At 43.0% G+C, this 19,812-nt stretch overlaps 1 protein-coding gene across 1 annotated transcript in view; it reads left to right on the forward strand.

Annotated features, from left to right (window-relative positions):
* Positions 1–19,812, forward strand: part of GAB3 (GRB2 associated binding protein 3) — a 453,955-nt gene that overhangs the window by 325,778 nt on the left and 108,365 nt on the right. The window contains exon 3 of the mRNA XM_085608146.1: positions 18,536–18,752. Within this exon, the coding sequence (XP_085464272.1) occupies positions 18,536–18,752 (217 nt within the window). The remainder of the gene's footprint in view (positions 1–18,535; positions 18,753–19,812) is intronic.

The raw sequence follows: 19,812 nt of genomic DNA on the forward strand, positions 1-19,812 counted from the left end.
TTGTCCTCCTCTGCTGGCACCATTGTTTCTCGGGAGTTGATCTCCCCTGCGCTGCTGGCACCATTGCTGCCCGCGAGCTTTGTGTGCTTCATCTCCCTGGACTCTGCAGAGTAATTATAAAAACAAAGGAAGTGGTTCAGTGAGCACATAGCTGCTGCCCACACTATGGACTGCATGCGCCTCCCCAGAATCATGAGCACAGAGCACCGCCCGGGATCAGTGTTTCTCAGGAGCAGCAGCTGGAAATCTCTTCCTCTTGACATAGGGACAAAACCTCTTCCTCTGTCCTTCAGACCACCATTAAAACCCTGTCTTTTCCTGTCATTTTTTAAACAAGAAAGATGCCTCGATGGTTCTGACTAAACCAGCTCTCCTAACCCGTAGCGTAACGCAAAATGGTGGCGCCCTCCTGCTGAATGTAATGACAGGTCCCTGACTCTCCCAAACCTCACAGAAAACCATCGGCCATGGACGGAATGGGAGCTCCTCAAGGGCTGGGGTGGTGGTGAGGGTGGTGTGTTCTGTGCCCCCATTGGGCCCATGCGTCACATCCCTTCACCTACCTCAGAGTCCCAGTTCTCTGTTATGAAGTTAAAATGTATTTTGGTTTTGTTCACAGATTAAACATCCAAATACTGTTTTGGGACAGGACTGCGGTACAAAGATATTAAATAAATAAAAATAAATAAATGCTGCGTGTTGAGTTCGAATCCAGGGCTTGCTCAATAGTTTGCAACATTCTACCTAAAAAGGACATTGTTCTGTGCTCTGTTTGGAGACGATGGTGAAGTCAAAGCAACCCTTTCCTGACACGTGACAACTGGTGGTAGGGTGTGCTCCAGCTGTTGGGGCACAATCCTGCTATAATTCAGTAGTTGTATCAGTTTAAGGCCTTCCCTGCACTTATGGAGACTAAACTCTTCCTTGGCGGGTGATCATTGCTTTGAATCCTGTGCCAAATGCGCCAGATGCTATTTCTAGAATTTTAAGTAAAACATATTACACATGTCTGACTTGCATGCTATCGTTTGCTGAGGGGCTTACAGGAGGTTTACGTCCAACACCCGGATACTTTCTCTTAAATATATTGTTTAGTCTTGGGCAGTGATGATTAAGTGTTTATATAGAGGCACCTCAAATGCTTTATAAATCCTGCTTTGCAATCTTTCCGTGTGTGTCTGTATATGAAAATTAATATCTTTATTTCTTCCTCCTAAATCAAAAAAATACCCCGTCTGCTGAGACTTTTCTTTGAAAATATGCGGAGGCACGGAGGAATTCTGCCAAGAACTTCCCACCTTCTTTTCTACTTGTTAACTTTCCTATTTGCCTGTTAAAAGACTGTTAAAACAAGGATTTTGGAACAAACAGTTCAGTGTTGTCAGAGTGGGACTCGATGTAACTGAGAGAAAATAGAGGGGCAGCGTGGAATGAAGAGTGTACAGTGCACAGAAAACAAAATAATAAAAAGAGAAAAAATATTTCCAACTACTTGTGTCTGTGTTCACCTTAGGCGCTCTCTCTCCAGAGTGCTGTATTTTTGTTAGTTCCCCTTTGTTAGTTTGTCCCTGCTTTGACTGTTCCTCTTCCTGCTCATAGTTGGTAAGCGATTGTCATGCCTCCTTTCGTTATGTACTGTTCGTCCCTCTGTTTCTGTTTCTTTCTGATTGTACGGCGCAGTTCTCCTTTCCCAGTTGTAGTTGAAACCAGTGTTTCCCATCCCCAACTATATGGTGGGGCCAGAGAAGATTATATGTTGGTGCAAATGGTATTTGACAGGCGTGGCAGCAAAGTTTCTAACACCTGATCACCTTATTGGACTGCCACACATCTGGTTGCAGGCGGTACGAGTCTCAGGTTATATTTGATGGGGGCATTATGTTAAATTGGAACATTTAATTTGCCAACCATAAAATATTGGGAAAAGAGAACACAAGTAAGTATAACGATAAAAGGTTAGAGATACGTTGGGGGAAGGGTAAAAATAATGGAAGAAGGCAGGAACAATCATAAGAAGGTACGCTTGGGGAAGGGGAGCACCTGGCTGACTCCTGTTTCCAAAAAATAAATATAAATGTCACTGTTAAAAAATGCAACATCAAAGACAAAAAGCAATGATATATATATGTACCGAATCATCAGCAACCCAATCGCTTGGAGACAGATACGGAAACGGACTCCAGTTTTCCTTCGTGCAATATTTTTTTATTTAGCTAGTTCAGTGCAAATCCGCCATGACGCGTTTTAACCCCTAGAGGCCTTGATCACATGACATACTGGTGTTTCCTTCCTTATTTAAAGTGACAGTGCTTACAACAAAAACTGAAAACAGACTGCCCGTCCATTCTCATACAACATTTAGCATATAATGTATATCTTGCTGTTAAATACAAATATTGTTATTTTGATAACGGTTTCAAATACCCATTAGCACTAGAACATAATGCGTCGCACTCCATATGGTCTAATTTGAAGTACAATAAAAGTTAGAACCCCATTTAAATTATTCGTTAAAAACTTTGAACAGAAACTACTAACACCTATCCAAAGTTAAACAAACGAAAATACTCCTTTGCAGTAAAATTTGGTTGTAAAACAGATTAATGTAGTTAAAACTGCTCCAAACATCATTTTTACTGTGCAAATAATGCAAAAGAGACATCACATAATGGTCATATCTATACTTGTGCAAAATAGCGCAAATTTACTGTGCAAAAATCGCAAATATTCAGTGCAAATTCTTGTCACATTTGAACTGGATAACCTTTACTGGGTTTTCTACATTACAGTGTAAATACTTTTTGTGCAAATGACGCGTTCCTTTGTGCAAATTAAGCAATTTAAAATTATATGCTGCTGCTGTATACCATCAATAAGTGAAATTAAAAACTGTTTTGGAAACAAATCCCAGGGTGGAGTAACTACATGGATGACATAATAATGTTTCAATAAGACAAATTGTTCCACTTGTATCTAAAAAACTTTATCGATTGTGAGATTGTTACTCACCAATCAATATCTAAATGCTTCCAGAAAAACTTATTAGAGATCAGCGTAAATATCTGACCCTAGTAGATGTTATTCAGAGCCATGTATGGAAATCCTCACTTGTATTTAGCCCATTTGGATTCTTGCAATCTAATTCCAAAATATATTTTGTCTCCAAATGCCTGAGACTCGCCTCCCTGTTGCCACCGCGCTTGGAGAAAGGAATACTGTCAATTACAAAATATTTAAAATGTTGCAGGTCATTCGAGTGTGTCTCCTTAAAATGCCTTGCAACTGGGTAGGATTCATCTGAGTTGGTAATTGCCCTTATGTGCTGGAGCACTCTTTTGTGAACCTGCAGCTTCGTACTACCGACATACTGCAGGCCACAAGAGCACTCCAGCACATAAATCGCATACTCGGATTTGCAAGTCAACCACTTGTCAATGTTGCATGGCCTGTCCTTGAGTTGAGAGATATCTGAGGTTGTATTTATCCCATATTTACAGGCCTTGCATGACTGACATTTGACAAAACCATTCCGGTTTGATAACCAATTGTTTTTAGATTTCATTTCCGGGCTATTGTTAACTACCAGATCTCTGGTGCTTGGAGCCCTTCTATAAGTGATAATAGGTGAGCTAGGTATACTCTACCCTAAAATGGGGTCACTCTGAATTAGGTGCCAGCTCTTCTTTAGTATTCTATAAAGACTGTCCTTCTGTCTATTATAAGTGAGAATGAGCCTCGGGCTATTATTAGTAGTGTTGCACGTCTCTGTGTTGGCTATTGCTCGCAGGCTTTTATTAGCAGATCTGGGCTGTTGTTTCAAGATCTCGCTGCGGGAGATAATTCTAGTACGTATTATGGCATCATCTATGATGTGATTAGCATAACCCCTTTCACAAAATCTTTTCTTACACTGTTGTTGGGACATCTCTAAGTCTTCATCCCTCCTGCAAATTCGTCAAATGCGCAGCATTTCCCCATAGGGGATGCAGCATATGGTATGCTTCGGATGAAAACTTGATGAGCGGTTGTCTTACGATGTAACCTGGTTTTCAACTTACCGCTTGCAATAAATACCTCCACATCCAAAAATGTAATGGACTGATCACTGATGTCATGAGTGAAATGTAAGTTAAGATTATTTACATTCAGTTTGGAAATGAATTCCTCCGCACTGGTTTTGTCCCCACGCCAAATCACAAAAAGGTCATCAATAAACCGGACCCATTTCACTATATTGTTGTTAAAATTCTCTGCAAAATCAGTAGGTAAAATCATTTTCTCCCACCATTCCATGTGTAAGCAGGCGTAGCTAGGGGAAAAGCTAGCCCCCATAGCTACGCCTCTTGCTTCATGGTACACAGTCTGGTCAAACATAAAATAGTTGTTATCCAAGCAAAATCTTGTTAAATCAATAAGCATCTTATTGTGTGTATAAAACTCCATGGGTCTTTTTCCCAGGAAGTAGCTCAAAGCTCGAATACCATCGTCCTGTCTAATTGAGGTATATAAATAGGATACATCTAATGCAATAAGTAAAAAGTCACTGCACCATTCAAACTTATGAACTTGTTTTAAAAAGTCTGTCGTGTCCTGTACAAACGATGGGAGATTTCTCACATGTTCCTGTAAAAAAGACTATATACACTGATACATTTTCCAACAGGCCCTGCTTGGCCGAAATTATGGGTCTGCCTGGTGGGCAAAGAACGTCTTTATGTACCTTCGGTAACAAGTACATGATTGGCAAAACCGGATATTCATAAAAAAAAAAAATTTAAATTCATCTTGATTCGTAAGACCCCTGCTCTTCCATGCTAGCAACTTGGTGAATCAATAATTTTTTACTGCCTTAGTTGTTTGCTGGTTGCTTATTCTGTAACAATCACGATCTGATAGTGGGCGGAGAGCCTCTTCCTGATATTTCTTAAGTGGCCAGATCACTACATTGCCCCCCTTGTCCGAACCACGCACAACTATGTTGTCATTGTCCCGTAATTTCTTTATTAGTTGATGATATTTCCACTGATGTCGCTTCCTATGCACCTTAGTTTCAACTTGCATCCTAAGGTTCAATTTCTTAATGTCTGATGTTACGATATCATGAAATATGTCAACAGAGTCCTTTGGCATTACAGGGACGAATTTTGATTTTGGTTTAAATGCTGTAGTAGGAATAGCATTAATTACTACTGCTTCAATATCCATAGTTGTTTGGGTGGGATTCAGCTCGTCCGTCCTTTGGTCATGTTCTAAATGATGGAAGTTGACCAGAGAGTTGACGTCTGAGGCTAATAGATGTTATAGTTATTTTGGGGAGCAGACACTGTCTTTTCAGTTCTCTTAGTCATGCCATGATGATATTTCTGCAGCTTGAGCTTCCTGATGTACATATATATGTCAGCTCGAGTTTGCGGATAGTCAAAATTATTTTTTGGACTCAAGGACAGTCCTAAGGAAAGCAGTTGCTGTTCAGCTTTATCCAATACCATTTCTGAAAGGTTGATAATGGCATTTTTGTTGTTGTTTGGGGGTTCTTGTGTTAATTGCGTCTCCACCCCCTGTTGTTCGCTTTGTTGTTTGCTTTTGTTTTTGCGCCTGCTTCTCCTTCTTTCTTTTCGCTTGTTGTTTCTGCTCTTTTTGTGTTAGGATTGGGATTCGTGTTTCTTGGACGTAACGTTTGACGTCTTTCCTCCCGCAAAAAAACCACCTCCTCTACCAGAGTGTGCTTTCGTACGTTCACTTTACTCGAAATGCCCTCTGATTCAGACTCAGTCTCCACAGATGAGCTTCAGTCAGATATTGAGGATGCTGTGTATATACACACACACACACACACACACATATATAATACATTTAAAGTAAGGCAAGAAACAAATGCTATGCTATCAGATTTAAATAATATTAATAATCTAAAAGTAATATGAACACAATAATAAATATAGGAACCCAATATTCATCAATCCGAATTGAATCTCCCTGTGTGATGGATAGGTGCAGTCTGTCGGGCCCCTCCACCAAGAGAGGGACCTTTTCGTAGTTGATGGACTAGATGCCTTCAGTGGCACATAAAGTGCATTTTTGACAAGAGCAGTGTACCGATGGGTTTCTCACAAGTGTACAGATACCATCTGACTTGCAATCCAGCATAGTGCACCGCAGAAGCCTGTACCAAAAGATCACTACAAGTAACCTGATGCAGCCAGTTATTGTAATGAATATAATACTCATCCCTAACCATCAACACATGCCACTGAGATAGAAAGTAGCAGCTCCAAGCCTGCAGTTGTAAGATTGACATCGCACACAAAATACAGTGCTGACTTTTATTGATTTGCCATCTGATAGATACAGAAAGCTTTGTCCCACTCCTGTGTTTCTGGTTGAACTAAGCACAGCCTCCTTTTTGCAGTCTAGCCGCAGACAGCTCTAGCTGTCTGTCAGAGACATCCCTCAAAGCATTTCTCCACAGAGCCAATCCTTGCTCAAGATTGGATGTCTTTCTTGTCAGACTCGGTTGCCTTGCTCTTCTTTGTTACTATCCTCTCTTTCTGTGTTTGACTTACCACAGGAGCTTTTTAGGTCTCGCCTGAGACAGCGCTTTAGCGCTGCTCTGGCGAGACTTATAGTAAGCACTTTTGGAAGTGCAAACGAGTGCTTTCAGGCCGCCAACTACTGTGCATGTGTGCCGGGCGCGCACACCATTTGGCAGCCTGAAAGCACTCGTTGTCTTTCACTTTCGCGGCCGCTCGGCCGCTTTGATGTTTTATCGTGATCGCGATCACTTTCACATTCGCGGCCGTACGGCCGCTTCCCTTCCTACTTTAATGCACTGTTAAAGCAGAATCCACTCGTCGTAAAGCACATCGTGACCCCATCCCCGGCCATCGCTCTCTTCCATTCACCATCTGCCCCCCGTCCTTTCCCCTCCTCCTTTCACTCAGTCATTCCATTCTTACCCCTCCTTCATTCACCACTGCCTCTCGCCCTTCTCTTAGTTTCTTTCCTACTCTCGCCTCTATCAGTTCTCTTCTTCTCCAGACCTTTCTCTTTGCTATCTCACCCTCCCTACTCTCCTGTCCTCTCCTCCATTCTCTTCATCCGTTCTTCCGCCAAGGTCCCCTCTCAGTGCCAGAGGTGGTATTTGCAGCTGTGTCGTTTATGCCCCGTGCCTGGCCGCTCCTTCCCCCATCTCAGATAATATCGTTTTTTTATTCTGTCTTTATTTCTATGGCCTATGGCGTGATATGGACGATGAAGGCGCGGATCGATTGGACGCTGCTGATAGCAATAGAGCTTCCATCTCACAGGGTGCCACCGACTGGTTTTGTTTTCACTTTGTTTGCACTCGGCGAAAATGTCCCGATATTTCTTGTGAATAGCGCTTTCTTTTCCAAGGAGAACCTGTTGTCATCTGCAGGGAAATTATAGCAAAGTTCATAAATAGGTCCAGCCCTGCCTCCACATGCCCTTTATAACAGTTACTTTCATGCCCAAACATGAGAGACAGCGCGGTACGTATCAGACGCATCTCTCTGGATGGACTCCCAGCTATGTCATGGTATTAATTTAAATTGTTTTTTTTTCAATGCTTTGCAAAAAAACAATCTTGATGATTGGCGATTAAAAACATGGACACAGGCCTTCCACTACAATCTGCTTTAAAACCCATATTACTCGTGACCGAGGCACTGACTGTGGTGTTTGCTTATTTTGAGGGGGGGCCCGAGGTTGGGCTGTTATTGACAGTACAGCTGTGCTCACAAAGCTTAAGTGTTTGAATAACTGAAAACTGGGGGAAGCCTGGAAGCAGGTGGGGGGGATGGGCTGGCGCGGCCAACTTCAGCTTAGATTTTCAAGATTACTTGTGTCATATTTGTTACCTTTACAGATGCATCCTGCTCTCTCTCACCCTAAAGAATTTACAGGTGCTTAACAAAAAGGCCACAAACCCATCTGCATGCCACTGGGAATCCCAGCCATAATTGCTCCCTTTCCCAAGGCAACCCCCCTGCTCAGACACTTTATTGCCCTGGCTGTCTCTGAGGTCTCGGCGCCTCATTCCACACCGCCGCCATCTGGTTTGCGCTGTGGTTTACCCCTCACTGTGGGAGTCAAAGGGCCTTGTACCCAGGTGGAGGGCGCCCAGTGCAGAGAGCCACCCGTCTGCCTGTGATTAAAGAGGCCTGCTCATCTCCCGCGGGTGTCATTTTCAACACGGTTAATGAAACTGAAGCTGTATTCAAGAACAACACGCGTGGGGCCTAGGACTTCTCGGTGCCCCCTTGTGAAATATTCAACAACATTGCTGGTTCCTTTTCACCTTAGCCGGCCCCTTTCCCGCACCCGGCTGTAGGCTACATTTCTACATTGTCTGATGCAGCTGTTCATGATTCAGGTGACACTATGACCTCTGGGAACCCGAGATCAATAAATAATAATAAATAGGCTTCGTCCTCTTTTAAGAAGCAGTTTCTCTATTAAGGTAAGGGAGGGCCATACGGAGCTGCTCTAAATGGCCTGTCTTATCACCTGAGCTAATTCCGGTGTTTAATGAATAGATCTTTGTATTTCTTGGTAAATCTGGTTGTGTATCATTTGAATTATTTACTAATCTCTGCAAACCCTGTATGTTTCCTCCTATCCCGTGTAATTTTCAGACTTAATCTGATGGAGGCGTCCATGTAGCTGACCAGCAGTGAAATTAGCGGTTCATTATTGGAGTTGTTTGGGGTGGGGGGGATGTTGCATTCCGATGGAACGCCCTCGCATCATGACAACAAGCATTTGCAATGCAATAGGTCTCGCAGTTGTTAAGAGTTTGAGCTATTGGCACTGTAAATGGCAATGCATTTTATTTATGTGTGGGTTTTTAAAACATAAATAAAAGGCATTGTCATTTACAATGCCAATAGCTCAAACTCATATAAATGCGAGACCTATTGCATTGCAAATGCTTGTTTATTTCGTTATTTGTAGATTTGTCATTTGTCCTGATCAGATTGCAGCATTGCACTCAAGGAAATAAAGCCGAGTTGAAACGCCAGTTTACTAAATTTCAGTGCCACCTAGTGGTCAGTATTAAACCTGCAGCAAAAATGTGGAAGATGCAACATAACAGACATTTAAGAATACTATAAATCGGCATTGGCAATGCCAATTTGTCTTGCTTGTATGTAAAGGTTAACAAGACCAATGGGCATTACCAATGGTTGCTCAGTTGAGTCCTCCATTTACGCAGCAATCTTATCATATGTTTATAACATCATAGAAAGGAAAGTAACGGGATTACTGCAGGAGTATGTGGAATTGCAGAGTATGTTCCACAACCAGAAGTCTGATTTCATACTTTTGCTATGAGCAGCTACTGCCCTAGCAAACATCAGGGAAGACCACCTCACACCCTTCTTCAGGTTCATATCTCCTAGTGCTTAGGTGACAGTGGACTCACACATGGGATGCATTATCCTTTGTCTTCACGGCACATAACAAATGCCATCATCTTCCTTTTATCCAACAATAACACAGGAAAATGCTATTATTTAGAACTCTACTGAAGTAGTTTTACTTGCTAGGAAGTGACTATGTCTCTGTTGACACTGGTTATCTGTCAACTGTGGATTATCCATTGCAAGGAGCAGTGCTCTCATGCACTACTTTCATCATCCTCATGACTCTGTTTACATGGATGAAGCGGATGGATATCTCGGTGCCTGCAGTGTAGTGGTTCTAAGTATTCTTCCAGAATCACGGCCAACAAATTGGATCAGTTAAATTCTCCAGAATAACGGTACCCTATGCTCTGCCAAGGAACCTTACCTCTGTGCCCTCCTGTTAACATTTACAGATGAACAGTGGAGCAGGTAACAAAACAGCTGCAAATCCCAAAAATCTAGAGAAAGTATTACGGCAATGGTCTTCTGGGCGCTGCTTGCAATGTCTACTTTGTCCGTAGAGAAGGCTGTTTACTTCCCAAGGCACTACCTACCGCTACATTTAACAGGAAGCTTAGACCTGCTGCAGAAAACAAGCCAGCAAGAAGGAAAAAAACTTGTGACCAGAAAAACCCTCTTGCTGACCAGGCCAAGCAACCGAGCGACAAGCAGAGACAACAGGACATGGAGAGACCCGGAGTCCAGTTGGGGAGCAGTGATTCAGGAACAATTGCAACTCAACTGGACTTCACAAGGGAGCTCCTTTTTATAGTGGAGAAACAGGCTATGACTTCATTCCAAAACAAAGGAGGGGCCATCTTGGAGTGAGAAGAAAAGGAAACAATTAGCATAGACATATATTAAAAAAAATATAAGCGCTGCTACTCAGGAGGATAATGCATAATCTAAAGTTGGAGTGAACAATACATTAATTTCGAATTCCTAATTGTTTTCCTGCATGTGGTGTATGCCAGGAACTGGCATGCAGACAATTGGCCCACAATCCTTTGCGCTGGTAATGGGAATTTCCGAGACGCAGGAGAAAAATTAGTGCTGGAGCAAGGACGCCATTGCGTCCGCCCAGAGAGGAAAGTGCTTGGCAGCGTGTTGCACAGCCCGCGTGTGGTAACCAGGTAAGGAAATAATCCTTACAGTACAAAGAACTGGGAGTAAGGCCAGTATACCATTGCCTGGCCAGTTATACAACAGGACTCCAAGGATAATATAATCCCATGCATGTGGCCATAAACTTGGGAGAAGCTCCAGCCTAAATGAATAGTGAAATCCCCTTACCCATAACCAAAGATAAAGTCAGTAGTCTTGTAAAGGAACTTTAGATTACCCATGCCCTGAAACGTCTTACCGGTCCAAGCAGCCTGACCAGTTTGGAGAACGGCAACTTCATTTACACCAATCTCCCCCAAAAATCCCAGATTGGCAGCGATGAGTAGAAAATCAATTGGCTCAATCTTGACAGGTTTGAAGGCACAGCGTCTGCCGTAAAAGCAGTTATTTGGCACCTACTGTCGCAGAACATTAAAATCATATACCTCTGCACAATGGACAGATCCTCTAGACTAAGGGCTCGGGATCAGTGTTTACATACTTTATGTATGGAACAGGACTTTGTTCGATAGAAACTGGCCCTGTGTGTTACGGGGTCAGCGCTCTACCACTAGGGATAATCTCGGTACTCCCCAGAACCCTCAGGTTATGTGACACAAGCCCACCCGCATTCGTCTCCACCCTCCACTGACTTTGGGTTTGTCATTCCAGCATTTTTCCCCTCTCCCAGCTATAGGTATCTGTCTATCATCATTAGTCACAGGACATTTGCAGCATTTTTCTCAACCCTTTGTTCGACACCATGTTCCTGAGAGAAAGACCGCAGTCTTTTGCACCTACCAGTAAGGCCATACTTCTTTTTATAAGAGGGTGTGCAGCACTGTGGTCCCATAGAAGTAAGGAGCACAGAACACTACTGGTACCAGGCTGCCATTTGCCTCTGTACCATAGGCAAAGGCTTCAGCTAAGAATACTTCTAAAAAAATAAAAGTCACCAATGTCTGTTTTTCGAATAAGGCAGTTTTTTTGCATCTGGCTTCAGACAGCTCTTACTGTCTGTGCAAATGCTAATGACATGGATCCTGTAGCACAGCGCCCTGGCATACTGCAGAAGATCACACTGACAACATCACATCATTTGTGATGCAAACATAATATTTTTTTTACTTCTTAATTTCTATGCATGGAATAATGACACCACTGTGTGCATACTTTGTGTATGACAGGCAGTCCAGGTGCTTTGGCTTTGCCATAGCTTGTTCTTTAGTGCATTGGCTAATACGTTTCACATTTGTACTCCTCACAGAGAGTCATGATGTCTGACGGTTGTATTACAGAGGCACGCATGGCTAAACAACGCGTGCCTCTACCATGCAGCCTCAACAACGAATACGTCTAAACAACACATTGCTTTACCACACATGCCTTTACCACGCAATTTCGTGGTAAAGGCATGACTGTTAAAGGGATGTGTGATATAACGATCACAACCTACAGCGACTTCTCCCGACCCTTCCTGCTCCTGGGCCCGCCCACCCCAGCATCTAGAAGACCATGCACTGCCTTAACCACGCATATGCGTGCTCAAGGCATGCGTGGTTGAGCTTGCGGGGAAACAGCACGTGTGGCTCTGCCCACGTTGTTGAGGCCGTTTTACCATCTGACAAGATTAGGGAGAGTGATCTTCGAGCCCGGAGCATTATCAAGAATGCTGTTTGGGGAGAGAATTAGCAGTAATGAGAGCAGGCCCAGGATTTGTGCTATTGACCCCCGGGGCCTTTTAGCAGCAAAGATTATCAGGCAGGTTCAACAGTAATAATCTCCAAGAGAATTAGCAATCATGACCATAAGGCAGGATTAGAAATAATGACCCTGCAGACTGCTTTTACTCTGTACTGTTACCATAGCTGTATCCTCTTAATAAATAAATAGTCTCTCTTGAAGGCATAGCTACACTTCATTATGCAATAGGCTGCAGAGGAACCTCTGGGTCAGCCATCCTTGGTCTCAACAGGCATTTCTCCATCTACCGATCCCTCCTCGGTGCAGTCATTTTCTCAGTCCCTGCACCGCTTAGCCCATGTATATGGTGGTCCTATATCAAAGGCATAGCCCCACCCTCACAGCCACATTACCCCCTTCCTTATACCACTTCACCTCACTCAACAGTAAACTCATCTTCACTCGTCATCCATAATTCACTACCCGCGTACGTCTGTCCAAACGCGCATTCAAGTGCTACACCGTCCACGGGCACACCCGCTGTGAGCTCCACAACCTGCAAATGGGTACAGCAGAGGCCTCCATCCGCGCCTTCACAGACCATGCATCCGCAGGTATAGATGAAGTGATAGAAAGGGAAGGGAAGGGATGAGAAGGGAGCAGTGGCAGAAGAGGATAGAGGTAACAGAGAAGGGAAACTAGGAGATGGGACAATGCAGGAGACTTAGTCAAGAGTCTTAATTGTTTACATTGGAACAAAAAAGAGCTGGTCTGTATTTTTAGGTGAAAAACACAGCTGACCCCACACCAGACAATGCACTTTGGGAAAAAAATGAACATCCCAGATGATACAACCGTGTGTTCTTGTCAAGACACTCCATAGCTAGTGTGGGAGTCCTTAGGACAGGCTAAAGTCTAGTTTTAATTACCACTATGAAAGGGAATACTGGAGTGGAAGCGTGGGAGCTAGAATAAAGAAGGAAAGATGATAGGCGATAGGGGATGAAAGGAAAAAAACATGTGGTCCAGTGAGACTTTGGAACTTTCAGCCCCCACTTCACCAAAAGTGTGGGCTGATTGATGCCGCCCTGTTCTTAAAGTCCCTTATGTGCCAAATTTGGAGGTGTTTAGACAAATGCTTATCCGTCAGCACTAATCACCAAATAAAAGAAAAGGGAATTGCTGGAAAATGGCTGTTGTTCTTTTGTGGGGATCCTCGTTAATATTTTTAAGCACAGCTTTATCCTCTGCATGTTTATTCTTTATCCACTCTAAATTCCATTTGGCATCTGAAACTGCTTCATGTTATGAGGCTCAGAATGTGCCTTTCCTCCATCACTCAGAAAGTGGCGGCAAACGCACTTATAAAAAGCACAGAACTGCAGTCATCGAAACTGAGGCTGTTCAGACTGACATCCATGTTTATATTTAACCGAATGTGCTCTAATGAGTGTACAAAACCTCAGGTTAATCTTATCAAAGAGTCCAAGGGAAAAAGTGTGCTTAATCTTATGACTTGGGTGTCATTTTAATAAGAAAGTCTCCTAGATACAATTCAGAATATCTTTTTAATATTTTTATTTTTCCAAGGTGCTTGGAGGAGCTTAAATCATGATCCTGAATAATATATAAATCCCCTGGATACAGGCTTCATAGATTTACATATTATTGTCCATTGTGCAGCTTTTTGCTGCCAGCCCTTTGCAGCCAACACTCGTTTAAATCTTGTGATTGAACCTCTGTTTCTTGTAAGAAACTCGAAAATTTGGCAGCCACGATTTCAATTTTTGGAAAGAAATTCAGAGATTTTAGAGGGAATTATGCCCGTGACTGCCACATTTTCGAGTTTCTCACAGGAAACAGAGGTTCAATCACAAGATTTGATATATTTCCTCATAATTAGGTCACCTGTGAACAGCCTTGATAAAGCCCCAGGCTTGCATGTCACTTTAAAGGTGCGAAACACGTGTTGCCTGCATAAGCCTAGCTGCAAAAAGCTGCATAAGGGACAATAATATGTAAACCTATGATGCCTGTATCAAGGGAATTTATATATTACTCAGGATAAGAATTTAAGCACCTCGAAGCACCTCTGAAAAAAAAAAATATATTATTATTTTAAATTGCATCTAAGAGACTTTTTCATATTATTAACCTGAGGCTTTCTACACTCCTTAGAGCATATTCGATTGATTACTGAGAGGGGTTGCCCAACCCTTACTTGAGTGTCAAAAAATCCCATCCTATTTGATTTCTCCTGGTACACAATACAGGTAATATCCAGCGGCCTTGAGTGTGTCGGACCTCTAGTAAAGAATGTGTATATTTAAATTTGCTTGAAGTGTGCCTTCTCATGTCATGATTCTGCTCATCCTGTAATGTATGGCCTGTCAATCATAATTTTTTTTCCAAAATGCATGAAATATTTTACAAACCTCAACCATACATTAACGATGTATCCTACATAACTTCTTGTCCCCGAACCTTGAAACCCATTTCAGACCTGCACCCTAGCTGCAGAAATTGCAGTCTCCCCTGTACTCTTCAGCAGTTCGCTGTGTATTACAACCCAATGCCTCAGCGCCAAGAAACAAGTACGTTTTGCAGTGTGTTGCATAAACATCAGGGGGTGTCGTTTAGGGTTTGGAGGAGCTGGGACGCCACCATAAATTGACAGAGCTCCCACTTTGTCGAACCCATGCGTCCCTCACCTCATTGAGAGGGGGGGGGACAGTATGGTACCCAAGAGCAGAGCCTCCTCTGGGAGCACCATTGAAAACCATTGACCTGCCAAGGTCCACAGGGTCACAGCGGCAGAGGCCTCTCCTCTGTCTATAGCATGGCGCCTGCCACTGAATTTTTCTGGATAAGTTGACAATTTGAGTCATGTTGTACTTGGGCAGAAAAAGCTAGAATTGGTGCGTGTATGGGAAATCCATTGCTTTTCAGATGCAACCCCCTACGTTGGGGGTTTGATTTCTGAAAAGCAACGAAAATGCATTCAGTTTTGATGAAAATGCATTTGCTGCATCAGTTGATGTATATGCATCACAGAGGTGCCCGCGCTGTTGGCGGGGATATCTCAATAGGGTGTGATGGTTGATCAACTGGAGTTAATTGCCTCTGCCCATCCAGCAACCTAGCGGGGCAACTACCAAGGCAATTGTGATGCCCTCTGCTTGTTGCTTATTTCCTCAAAGGCCCTTGTTCACCTTCTTCTTTTCTTTAGACACCCGAAGCCTCACCCAAGAGCTATAACACACACCCTTGCCAAAGAATTGTGCTGGGTTATGCCTCTTGGGTCTTACTCTCTGGTTTCCCTCAAGCACCTCTGCACCTCTCTCTCCTTTCTCCACCCTGTCTTGTCCACCTGCTTTTCTCGATCACCTTCCTTCACCTCCTCGCCCTGTAGCACACTTTGCTTGCAGTCAGCGCATGCCCGCAAATGCTTCCAATTTTTGGAAGCTAAAATGGCTTCATTTTAGCTTATCCTGCACAATGCTTTCTTTCCTATGTCTTCCTCTTATCTGTTCCTGAATGTGGACATGTGTGATGTTCGTTTATCATAATGGGTCTTCCAAGAGGCTACAGATCTCTTTCACTAGGCCTTTGTACTTCAGATCATATGCCAACTGCTATCTAGTGTCCAAGTCACGTTCACAGATCCCTAGGAGGAAATCCTTTTAGGGTTTCTTCCAACCTGGTGTGGTGACCCTTGCTTTTTACCCTCCATAGTACTCCAACATGGAGGGCTAAGCAGACTTCACTTCCACTTTGAGAGCGATATCCCTTTTGGCTCAGGAAAGTAAGACATTCCCACTCACTCGTTTGCTTTCTGCTCTTAACAAACATGTCTTTGCAGGGCACGAGAGAATTATATATTAGTTTGAATATATTAAACCAGGGGAGAGTCCTCCCTTGGTGCCCTAATTCTTTCATCTTGTTGACGAACAAGAACATTTGTCTGACCTCAACAACTGTGATAGGAACCCTGGCTTCAGAGAGGAAAAACGTGCACAGAAATAGAATGTTCATAGGGGTTTTACACAGTTAGCAAGTAAATGGATTTTAGGTGTCACCTGTGCTTTGTCTCTCTTGACTTAACACACTGTTATCTGTTTAACTGGTTTGTACTTTAGGGTTTGTTCTGTGCCCACAGTAAATTACTTAAGTGCACTTGTTTCCTCAACTTCTAATGACTTAAGTGCACTTGTTTCCCTTATATAATGCACAATATTGTGCATTACGTAAGTACAATGTGGGTGGCTCGATGGAAAATACTTGTTAAGATATAAGACATCAGAATTTAGAAAGCGAAGTAAAATGTTTGGGATTTTTCTGAAAACCTTGTTTAAATAACTTCTGCTCTGAGAAAAGTGTCTCTGGTGTAACATAAATTTGAATGAATAATAAATCAAAACGATTTCGTGACAAAGAACCATTATTTCCTCAATTTGTGAATTACATTGAAATATGTGAGGATTTTTTTTATGCTTCGGCCAAAGAGCCTTCCCCGGTCCATTCACTGGGGACATAAGTACTGTCTGGGCAAAGGTTTCACCCCATTAGTGCCCATTTCACTTACAGAATATCGGAAATACAAATATTGAGTGGACAGAATATCGAGAAGGTAAGTGCAAATAGGTAAGTATAGATTTCCTATTCTTAACTTCACATCTACGTACCTTAAAGATGTATATATCGTCATGGTCTATGTATGTGGAGTTGTATATAGTAAATTTTGGCTTACCTATAGAAACTTACCTTCACAATATTTTTGTACTCTATATTCTTGACACAATATTTTGTCCCAGGATATTTTTGTTTCCGATATTCTGTCTAATTACCCACTTCACCTATTGAATGTTAGGTGCGATAGTCCATCTGGCTGCAGAGTTTTTCCCATTGTATAGAAGGTCACGTGAAGTGTTCATACATTGCAATAGAGGTGCATTTGTGCTCCGAAATCTGTTTCCCACTCCTGTTGATGATTTGTGAATTGTTATTTTTCACCAAATAAAGATTTTGTATCCGTGTGTTTTTGTTCTCAAAGGTGATTTATGCTTTTAAAAATGATTCCACACTCCTGCTGGTTTTTCACCAGGCCAATTTTGCACTTGTTTGGGATTTTGCACTTAAAGGGGATTTTGCTCCTAAATACGCTTTATGTTACTTAAGGTCTTCAACACTCTTGTTGATGTTTCATCACAAGGGATTTTGTACCTCATGGTGCTGTCAACCTAGTATCATACTCACACACACCTTTTAAAACTAATGTGATATCAAACCCGTTTTCTCTTCTTATTAAATGATTTTGTGCCTAAATGCATAATATAGTCTTTGCACTAAGGGCGATTTTGCAAATAGGTGTTGGCTCCCCTGAATGAGCTTTTCGTTGCTAAGCATGTACTTCCCACTCCTGTTGACATTACACCATCTAAATGGGATTTAGCACCTAAACAAGTTATTGCACCTAAATGCTTTTAGTATAGGAGTTTCCACTGTCCTTCTGATGTTGCAACACGGGTGAGTTTGCACTGTAATGGGACTTTGCCATCATAAGTGTTTCCACGCTCCTGTTGATGTTGCCCCAGGATAGTTTTGCGCATAAATGTGATGTTCTCCTTAATGTGATTTATTTTCCTCAAAGAGTTTCCACATAAATGCTAATGTAGCACTAAGTGTGATTTTTCTCCTAATTATGATTTTACACTGAATAGTAATTGTATTCCTAAATGTGAACAGCAGTCCGGCTCACTTTGCACAATGGTTGATTTTCATCTAAAGGTGAATTTGTACCTGAAGTGATTTTACACCCAACAGTGATTTTGCACCTAGGGACGCCACATGGCACACTCATCAGAAGCACCGAAAGAGGAAGGCTGCGCAGAGTATGGCACAATCTGCCGCTGCCTGGTAGCACGTTAAAGCGCTACCTGTTGGCGTAGGCAGTGCTTGTTTTTGTGGGCCTAGCTTCTCCCCAGCTGTCTGCTATTCCTCGGCAGATTTATGTCCTGGGAGACGTCTTAAACCTGAGACTGGCACGCAGGGATTTAGGGTCGGCCCTCTGGACCGAGAAGCACTTTAATGTATACACTTCAGTTTTCAGAGCATTCCTTGGGATACTTTCTTGGCCCTGTTTCCCAAGCTCTGTTTATCAACTTAAGGAAACAGTGTTCTTGCTAAATGTAAACACAGAGTATGGAACTTTGTGCTAACTCGCTCACTTTTATTAACGGTTCGTGCTGGGCTTCCAAACATTGAACATATTACTAACACGGTGTTTTTTTTCCTTTCTTTTTTCTCTTCTGTATCAGATTCAGTTGAAAATGTCTCCACTCCCACCTCCTCCCTCCAGCCGTCGCCGGCCGTCTCCATTCACACGTCGAGGACGGCTGACCCGTCCTACTCGACCGACAGCTCGGCCACCGGCACTCCGACCACAGAGGAAAACACCAGCGAGTCCGGCTCCCTCTTCCTTCCCGACTATCTCTTTCTCTCGAACTGCGAGAGCGGCAAACTGAACACCAACAGGTACACTGTCTCTGAGGCAGACCCCTGCTGGAGCTAAAATGGCGGCATGCTTGCCTGCAGTCAGCAATTGGGAGGGTGCAAATGTACCTCGTGGCCAGAGAAGGATAATTCCCACCCTGTCAAAGGACATGTGGTGCGGGGAGCTGGGCATCTATTCGATAATGTTTAAGTGACATCACTCTCCTTTTGACAACTGATGACATCACAGGGTTGACTCCTTGGCCCACCAGCATACATGTATGTGCTGCTGAGGGTTTAGGGGAAGGGAAAATCATGGAAAGTATAGGTAGTATGCAGAGAACCTGGGGCCTGCTTGCTTTCTTTTCATGCCACTACCATCACGTCCCAAATACCAGGAGCAGCAAGGGCAGTCCTCGGTGTACCAAAGTCCAGTCGAGGGGCAGCATTTGCTACTTCTTGTACCACTAAGTGTCTTCCAACAGAAGCCTTTTCTTACATAACACCAAGTGACCAGCTTGGCTTTAAAGAACCAGCCAACGTTTTTCCACTTTAAATTCCGGCAGGTTTAATCTGCTGAAAGTTAACGAAAGGTAAAATATTTAATGCATCCAGTAATTAACCAGATGTGGCAATTCCACCCAACTAGGAATTCCGATCCCTGCACAATCGGGTGTTTATGCAGGGGTCGGAAAATTCCGACCAACATGTAATCTGGGCCATAGTCATACAAACGGGGTTAACTTCCTGTGTCACAGGGAAACTCCAGCGCCCCTCCCTAATAGTCACTATATTTATTTATTTAATATTTTTATATAGCGCAACTCATCGTAGACTAAGTGTCAATGTGCTTTAGAAGTAAAACAACATCGGAGAGCAGGAACCCTCCTTACAAAGAAACTGAAGAAAGACTATACAATTAGATACTCCCAAAGACCACAGTTATAGTGGAGTAGAATGTTAGAACAGACGAGTAAAACAAAATGGACAGTTTGGAACAACGTGTAAGAGTTGACAGGCGGGTTGTAAGAGCAGAAAAGAGGAGGTGGGGTTTGAGAGGTCTGGAAGACGGAGGGGAGGGAGTAGGAGAAGACAGAAACAG

Source organism: Triturus cristatus, chromosome 5_2, assembly GCF_964204655.1.
Source record: "Triturus cristatus chromosome 5_2, aTriCri1.1, whole genome shotgun sequence".
In the NCBI taxonomy this organism is placed as follows: Eukaryota; Metazoa; Chordata; class Amphibia; order Caudata; family Salamandridae; genus Triturus; species Triturus cristatus.